This window comes from Mus caroli, unplaced genomic scaffold (genome assembly GCF_978045245.1).
Source record: "Mus caroli unplaced genomic scaffold, Mus_caroli_1 scaffold_1, whole genome shotgun sequence".
In the NCBI taxonomy this organism is placed as follows: Eukaryota; Metazoa; Chordata; class Mammalia; order Rodentia; family Muridae; genus Mus; species Mus caroli.
The window spans coordinates 180,614,590-180,623,765 of NW_028227256.1; the positions used below are offsets into that span (position 1 = coordinate 180,614,590).

Here is a 9,176-nt window from a genome sequence, read left to right on the forward strand (position 1 = left end):
GACCTACAAAATAACACAAGGATTCAAAAAATCCTATATATTACTTTAGAGAGACTTGACATCTGGTGATGGTTCGTTTTTATTGTCAAATTGACGTAATCTAGAACCACCTCAGAGGAGAGCCTCGAGGACAGATTATCAAGATCAAACTGGTCGTTGGCATGTCTATGGGGGGTTATCTTGATTATGGTAACTGAGGTAGGAAGACTGTGTGGCATCATACCTTGACTAGGGATCTTGAAGAATGTAAGAGCAGGAAATGTGAGCTGAGTGTGAGCACACACACACCCACCGGCTCACTGCTCCTGATTGTGAGTATAATACACCTAGTCTCTTCAAGTTTCTGCTGCCTTGGCTTCCCCATAGTGATAGCTTTAGATGATTGAACCAACCTGGGTGTCTGGAATATCTCTTTCTTGGTTGTAGTCTGTATTTCTTTTTACATGCTGTTGAAAGCAATTTGCCAACATTTTATGAATTTTTGTGTATATACTCCTGAAGAATACCAGTCTACCTCATGTTTATTTCATTTGATCTCTGGCTGGTTTGGTATTAGGAGAATATCCAATTCCTGAAATAATTGGAAAGTGCTCATTGCTCGTCTATCTTCTGGGAGAAGTTGTGTAGAAAGGATGTCATTTCTTCTTTTAGCATTAATAAAATCCTTACATTAAATGATCTAGACTAGAGCTGGGAGGTAGTTTTTAAATTATGAATTTCATATTATTATTAATCGTGGGACTATTTAAAGTTTGGTTTTTGATGAGTGAGTTGTGGTATTTAACATTTTTTGAGAAATTGATCTTTTTATCTAGGTTGTCAATCTGCATACAAACTTGTTCACCTTGTTTTGATCATTTGTATTTCTGTAGGGTCTATTGTGGTATAGCTGTTTCATTCATGATATTGGTGATTTTTTTCTGTTAGTTTTTCTCAAGGTTTATCAATTTTATTGAATTTTTTAAAAAAAGAATCGGATCTTTGTTTCATGGACTTTTCTCTACTATATTTGTCTTCTACTGTTTTTTATCTTTTGTTCTTTCTAATGCTTGCAATAATTTTATTTTGCTCATTCTCTGCGTTGTTGGAGTGGAATCACATCACTAATTTGAGACTTTTCTCTTTTCTAATAAATGCACAAGATGCTCTGAGTTCCTTCTCAGCTGGCTTTAGCTGTGTGCCACGGATCTGACAGTTCTTCTTTCCATTCATATCAATGTACTTTTAAATTTTTCTTTAGATTTTCTCTTTGACTTATGGATAACTTAGAAGTGCTTTGCTTGATTTTTGAGTGCGGAACGTCTTCCTGTTTGATTCTGATATTAACTTATGATTTAATTATATTATTTTGTATGATTCCAAACCTTTTAAAAATGTGTTTGTGTTATATCCCATAATAGATTCTAGCTTAGGATATACTCCAGCTGGGGGGTGGAGGGGTATGTGTATTTTGCTTTTATTGGAGACTCCTTGCAAATACAGATTATGCCCTTTTGTCTCACAGCACTGTTAAATTCTTTATCCTCCCAAGTTCTTCTTAGTTGGTCTATCAGTTATTGAGAGGGTTCTTAAACTCTGCAATTATAATTGTGGATTTGTTGATTTCTCTTTCCGATTCCTTAGCTTTTGTTTCATACTGTTGGTAGCTCTGTTGTTTGGTACATATGTGCTTAGAACTGTTTTCTTCACAGGAGAATTCTACCTTAAGTTTGTGGCTCTCTCTGCCTATTGTCTTTGTATGCTTAAGTCATCTTTACACAGATCTTCACAATTAAATATTTAATAATCAAACTAATGGGTATTATTATGATTCACACATTTGTACTTTGATCATATCCTCTATCTCTTCTCCTAAGTTGTGTGTGTGTGTATGTGCGTGCATGCACATGTATATGTTTAAATCTAGACCTTAATGCTGCTCCCAGAAGCAATAGGTTATTAAATGAAATTCTAGGTGTGAGATTCTTCCTCATGAATAACAATTTTGTGTTTTCCTGATGGCTAAGGATGTTGAGCTTTTTTTTTTTTCCTTATAGATTTCCTGGCCACTTTTCTGTTACCATTGACTAACAGAGTCCTTTACAAAAGTCCTTGCCTACCCGTGTCTTGAAGTCTATCAGTTATGTTTTCTCTACAAGTTCCAAAGGTTGGAGACTCCTGGAAGGTCTTTGATCCATTTTGAAATGACTCGTGTGCAGGGTGAAAGGTAGGGATCTAGTTTCATTGCACTTCATGTGGACATTCAGTACCCACCCCCCACCCTGTGTCATTTGCTGGAAAGGCTCATCGCTACGCTTTGGGTATGCTTGTACAAAGGCGATGCCTGTGATTCATGTTTATTTCTGGATATTTTATTCCACTGATCTGTCTGTGTCTGTGTGTTTTTGTGACAGTTTTTCTTACTATGGCTCTAAGGTAAAATTTGAGATCAGATATGAGAGCTTCAACACTGTTCTTACTAATTTTCCAAGGTTTTTATGCATATCGTTTTACATACTATTCACTAATGAATATTTGTGTGTTCCCTCTCACCCCAAATTTTATTAATTTGGGTGTTCTCTCTCTTGGGGTTAGTTTGTCTAAGGGTTTGTTGATTTTGCTTATGAACAAGCCAGCCCTTTCACCTCAGTCCTTTTTGATTCTTTTGGTTTCCATTTCATTAATTTCTACCTTGATCTGTATCATTTCTTTCTCCTGATGACTTTGGGTTGTCAGCCTGTTCTTGTTTAAGGTATATATCATTATCTATTTAAATCTCTTTAATTTTTAATGTAAGAAGAGTTAAAACTTTCCTCTTAGGATTTCTTTTTCCCATCCCAACATTGTGCTAAATTGTGCTTTTTTTTGACCCCAGTAATTTAAAATTTTCTTCAGAGATCAACTGATTATTCAAGAGCACACTGCTCGCTCTTCATTTGTAGAAGAATAAGTTCCTATTGCTATTGATTGCCACCTTTATTCCATTATGAGATAAAAAGACTGAAAAACCATTTAAATGTTTGTATCTAATATATCTTGTCTTAAAGTATTGCGTTAAGGGTTAGTTCCAGGGGCTGCTGAGGGCATTGTGTGGGACATATTCTGTGGGTGTCTCTTGTCCATTTGATCTGTGCAGTTCCTGAGATATCTTTTTGTCTAGGTGTCCTATCTATTGATATGAATGGGGTATTGGAATTACCCACAATTATTGTATCTAGATATTTTTGACCCTTTATGTGAAATGTGTTTTTTATTTGCTCCAATATTTGGTTCATGTATCTTTACAATTCTTATATCTTTCTGATGGATTGTTTAAATTAGTAACCTGTAGTGGTTTTATTTTTCCATCTCTTCTAATTTTGGTCTCAAGTCTTCCCCATTAAGTACTAAGTTTGGATATTTTTGCTTGTTCTTGGCTCCCGTTATTTGGTGTATTGATTTCCATTCTTTCACCCACAGTCTGGGTGTGTCTTTGCCGGTGAGGTATGTTTCTTGTAGACAAGAACTTGGATTTTGGGGGGTTTGGAGGTATGTATATGGTGTATGTGTGTATACATTTGCATGTACACATATGTGAAGGCCAGAGGTTAATGTCAAGTACTTCTTTGATTATGATTCACTTCTATATATGTTAGAACAGATCTCACTGAACCTGGAACTCACTGATTTAGCTATACTGACAGAATGGTAAACCCTGAAGCCTTGAAGCCCTCCTGCCTCTATCTCTTACTTCTTCACTAAATTTGAAATGGTTGGAGCTATTATAGAGGCTCTGGCCATTTTTAAAAATATAAATTATTTCCAGAGTTGCTCTTCTCCTCATCCTCCTTCTCCTTCTTCTCCTCCTCCCCCTCCTTCTCTTCCTGCTTCTCTTCTTGCTCTTTGCTGTTGTTATTCTGTCTCAGCCATGGCTTTCTCTCTATATTCCTTCTGGTAATGACTCCATCTCATTGATCTTTGATGTCTATGGAACCTGTCCTCTTCTTCTACCATGTGGGTTCTAAGGATCAAGCTCAGGCTTACACAGAAAGAGCCTTCTTTCACTGAGCTCTTGGGTTTTATATTTCATTTTCCACTTCTGTTTTTCCCATTTGGTTCTTCCCTATACTTTTTATATCTTTTCAGAGACCTTCTTGACAATTTTAAGTGTGCCTGAAATCACTTGTTAAAGCTTTCTGTTGTTGTTAAGGCTGCTTATAAATGGGTTTTAGATAACTCCAGCATTGTCTTCAGCATAGATAGACTCTCTCCCCTTCGGTTTGAGGTATTTTTGGTTCTTGGTAGAGTGACTTTCAATGAAAACCTAGATAATTTGTCCAGTTAAAAGACTAGTTGGGGGACTGGGAAAATGGCTCAGCAGTTAAGATCACCAGCTGTTCTTCTAGAGGTTCAATTCCCAGCAACTACCTGGTGGCTCACAACCACCTATGATGGGATCTGATGCCCTCTTCTGCTGTGCATTAAGACGGCACACTCATATACATGAATCTAAAACCAAACAAACAAAAAAAGAGTTTTGGGGCCTTATTTGAAATGTCCTTTGTATCTGACTTTCTCTGATGTTAGCCAAGGAAATAAATTGTGTCACTGTCTCATACTGAGCAGCAGGAGCAAAAAATCTCCTTCCTCACTTAGACATTGCCAACTGAAGGGGGCAGAGGTACTCCTCCTTAATACTGGGTCAGGGTGGGAGCCTTGGGCCTCCGTTACACTCTTAACAGAGAGTGCTGCAGACTGGGAGAAATAGGAGACCCCCCTCCCATGCAGCAAGATGGATAGGTGGCTACTGTGCTCAGGAAGGACCAAAGTCCAAAGGACCAAATATGGCGGGAGGCGGCAGCTGGTAAGGAGACACCAAGCTGTGGGGGTGACAATGGGGCATGTATTAAAATTAATAATAGTAAGAGACACGGTATTTTATTACCGAAGATAAGATTCTGGGTTACTTCGCCAAACACCTTGCACGGATGATCTCATCCAATTACCCTTTACACCGTGAGGCTTGCCACAGAAGTATGCGTTACTTCCGATTTTATAGACAAGGAAACGAAGACTGACAGGAAACTCCAGATTCATGTCAAGGCTGGTCTGAAACGTCATAAGCCGTGAACCCAGAATACCTGGATAGCATGCCGCCATGACTCAAACGTGGGATTAACTTGGACACGGAGAGAGTAATTTTTGGAAATTGAGTACTTGCATTTCTGAGCAGGTGTCTTCATGAGCATGTTTGAGTGAAGAAATAAGATGCTATAGCAGGTCTGTTTAAGGACAGTAGGTAGAGGGGACCTAAGACAGGAAGAAAAGAGGACGGAGACAAGGTCCTGATTCCCATGGTATAGACAGAGTGGACGCCACACCGACCTCTGCGCAGAACCCCGGTCTGGTTTTTTCTGGTGCTCTTTCAGAGTTCCTAACACGACATAACTCGTCTAATGACACCGTCTTTTCCCTTCTGCAGTTCATGCAGATTTCACCATAAGGCTGGCAAGATGGCACAGCCAGAGAAGGTGCCCCTCCGTGATGTAAGCCTGAAAACCTGAGCAAAATCTGAGGAACCCACATAAAGTTGTCCTCTAACCTTCACATGGGCAGGTGCCCACCCCACATAACAAGAATATTTTTTTTAAGTCTACAGTTTTTTAAGAAAGGGGTTTATTTTTCAATAAAAACTGATAGGATAGGATGATTTCTATGGCTGATTGATTCTTATCTTTAAAAAAATCATTTTACTGAGTCATGCTTGGTCACAAATTCAGAGCCTCGTCAAGCTAATTAGATACACTGTGGGTAGACAATGACATCTCATGGCCCCTTCTGAAGAAATGGAAGGGAAATAGAGGGGAAGAGGAAAATGCCAATAGAATCTGGATGCATACAACCAGATAGAAGCATCCCTCTCCAAGAACAGCCAAATATAGGCTAGTGTTTATTTCCCTTCAAGATAAGGCCTCATTGTGATCCCAGGTTAGTCCTGGAGCTCACTGTATAGCCCAGGCTGGCCTGTAGTGCTGGTATTGCGGATGTGTGCCAACTGGGTTTCACTGAGCTCTTAGATGCCTTGACTGTGGTGGGACAGTGCAAACAGTCCTGGTGGGTTATGAACACTTCTTATTGCTACAAGTAGGGGTGTCCAAAGAGCCTCTCAGTCTGGGAGGAACTATGCAGCCATTTACCAAAACAAGAAAGAAAGGAAAAGAAGGAAAAAGGCATCTAATCACAGACCATCATTCCACGGATAGAAAAAGGATGGAGGTCTGTGGCAAATGCTACATTAAGGGAGTGTCTATACTATAGGCTTTTAAGTTTAAAACTGCACCACAAGCTCTGGAGAAAGGATTACGCTACCAGAGTCTCCATTCTAGTTGCTGAGAGATTCTCCCAGCCCACCTTTGCTTCTTCTCCTGGGAAACTCCTCCAGCTTCACACTCCATATTTCTCCTCTCTCGGGTTGTAGAATAGGACAAGAATTACCAAGTCACATCATGAAACCGTATTTCTAACTGCACGTTCTTCTCTGGCTCCTGTAACTCCGGCCTGATGTGTGCTTCTAGATTCCCTGAGAATCACTGAAATCTCACAAAGTCAAACGGATTTTGTACTTGCCCCCAAGTCTCCCCTCCCCCCAACCCTGTCTACACCATCCAAGAGAATCAACGAGCTAATTCATGGGAGGAAAATGCAGCTATTTTATATACTTTTTTAAAAATCAATGCTCGATTAAAATCGGATTATAAAGCGGAATTGCATGATGGTGCCTCTGTCTGGCTGCCAGGCTGTGCCTTCTTCCTCCTGGGTTCTCAGTAGACTCCACTCTGCAAGTGCACGGGCAGCTGGGGCTCTGCTGCCACCTGGTCAAAGCAGCGGTTTATCTTGGAGGATGCTGGACCCTTCTGATACTCCTGGAAGATGGGATCTTTCCCTGAGGTCATCTGCGCTAACCTTTGTTCCTTCTTCTTGATGGCTTCCTTGATGCCCTCAATGTGACACTTCTCCTCCTTCTCCGCTGTCAGCTTCAAGATATGATGGTTTCTCTCGCGCAGGATGTTCAGCTCCTGCAGGTGCTGCGCCCTGTCCTTGGTGGTCTTGTGCGCATGACTCCTGGCCTGCCTGATCTTCTGTTCAGCCAGCTCTGCCAGCACCCGCTTGCTTACTTGGAGCAGCTCCTCTGCCTCCTCCGTGTGCCATCTCCTTCTCTGGAACTGCTCTGCCTCAGTCTGGGCCTTCGCCTGCTGCTCTCTGTGCCGCTGCTCCTTCACCAGACCCTTTTGGATGTCCTGGGAGCTCTGGGAGCTCTGAGAACTCTGCTCCAGCGACAGCTTCCTGAGGAGTTCCTCCGCCTTGGCCTGGCAGTCCATGAGAACCTTGCGAGCCTGGAAGTTGACAACCGTGCTCAGGTTGCTCTCCTGGACCTTCTTCGGGCTCTCCATCACATGCTCCCTCTTGTGACCCGCTATCTCCAGCCTCTTCTGCAGCTGCAGCCTGTTCAGGTCCCGAACACTCTGCAGCACCCTCTCCTGCTGCAGCACCCTCTCCTGCTCCCGCAGACTCTGCACTTGGCACTGTTTGAGATGCTCGGCCTGCGCTTGCACCTTGTCCATCTTGGCCAGGCCTCGGATCTCCGGGTTGTCAGCTTGCACCATCCACTCACTCTCGTTCTCTGACTGAACCGTGCTCCTTGCCTGGCGGTCGCGCCGCGGTCCCTGCTGCTTGTGACCCTGGCGAGGCTGCTCATGGCTATGGCCCCTCTGAGGCTTGTGCTGTTCCCTCTGTCCTTGCCATTGCTCCTGGCTCTGCAGCAGCAGCAGCTTGCGCTCTCTCTCGAGGGTCAAGTGAACTTTCTGGTCTGAGCGCTTCAGCTCTTCCCAGGCGACTGCAGCCTGTTGCTGCAGCTCTCGCATCCTCTGGGCCTTCTTGAGCCTGCTCAGCACCAGGGCCAAGATCTTCTGGTCCCTCAAAGAAATAACGGTCTCGTCCAGCTTGTTCTTGAGGACCTGAGCGTGCTGGCTACTCTTCTCTTTGCAGGAGGCAGAGGGACAGTCATACTTGTTTAAGGACTCAGTCAGGTCGTGGTTACTCCTATTCTGGGTGGATTGCTTACAGAACTCTAGGGAGTGCAAAGAGGACTTGTCGGTGAGAACCGAGGAAGGGGACCAGAGACCTACACGTCTGCACACCGGCACTGCCCACCGGTCTCCAGGGTGTGTGTTTTCTACAAGCAACGTTCCAGCATTCGGGGGACTGAAAGCTTCTCGGATGTACTGCAGGGACGAATCTCCCAGGGCTGCAGGGTAGCGCGGGTCGGGCTGATCCCGTGGCGGCTGCCGCTGCTGCCAGGTTCTGCTGGACTTGGTTGGTGCCTCCCCGCAGGCTTCTTCCAGGCAAAGGCTGCCGGACCTGTGCTTCCTGGCTCGGTCCGAGGGTCTTCGGGCCACGTGTGTCAGGCTGTGGCTTTCTCGTGGCGAGGCCATATACCCACGCCGGCGGGACCGCCCAGTGGACGAACACTTTGGGTGCACCCAGGGCACCTTGGTCTCGATCTCTGCGTCAGGAGTCTGGGCCCAGGGACTCAGAGACAACTCAGGCCAGCCCAGCTGGGCCGCGAACTCCTGCTCTCCAGCTAGCAAGGGTTCCCCGAGTTCCCCATAGGACCGTGGGGAGAAGAGATGGAAACCGGCCATGCTCCCTTCCCGGCTGGCCCAGAGTCTACAGAAGGTCGGCGGACCTTCAGGGGGCCACTGCAGACTCCCAGCCCACGCTCAGATCCTGCGACCCATGTGGCCTGTGACGCTCCTGCCACTTCATAATGCATCCTGGTGCCCTCTGGTCTTTAAAGGCCTCAGTGCACCCGGCCTTTGATGAGCTGGCTGGAAGTCTAGGAAACAAGGCATCGTGACTGCATCAGTGTTTCAGGTCCCTGAATTAGTGTATTGTGGAAGCTCCAGGCCAAGGGCTCCAACTTAAAAAGAGTTTAGTGGGAGAGAGGGACAAAGTGTAGTGTTGAGGAAGGAGGATTTTGCTTGTCCTTTGGAGTCACGTCTCTTTCTATTTTTATGTTTGTTCTATGTGTGTCTGTGTGGATGGACATGTAGAAGCCATGACCGGTGTGTGGGCAGCTCAGGACAGCTTGTAGGCGTTGGTTCTTTCTTTACACCATCTGAGTCCCAGGGATCGAATGTAGGCTTTGAGACAAGTAC

The 9,176-nt window shown here is 44.3% G+C and overlaps 1 protein-coding gene across 1 annotated transcript; it reads right to left on the reverse strand.

The window, feature by feature from the left end:
• Nucleotides 1-6,659: 6,659 nt before the first annotated feature.
• Nucleotides 6,660-8,730, reverse strand: Ccdc185 (coiled-coil domain containing 185). Its single transcript, XM_021166847.2, has one exon. It carries the CDS (start codon nt 8,658-8,660, stop codon nt 6,780-6,782), a length of 1,881 nt encoding a protein of 626 aa, XP_021022506.1. The 5' UTR covers nt 8,661-8,730; the 3' UTR covers nt 6,660-6,779.
• Nucleotides 8,731-9,176: the final 446 nt, after the last annotated feature.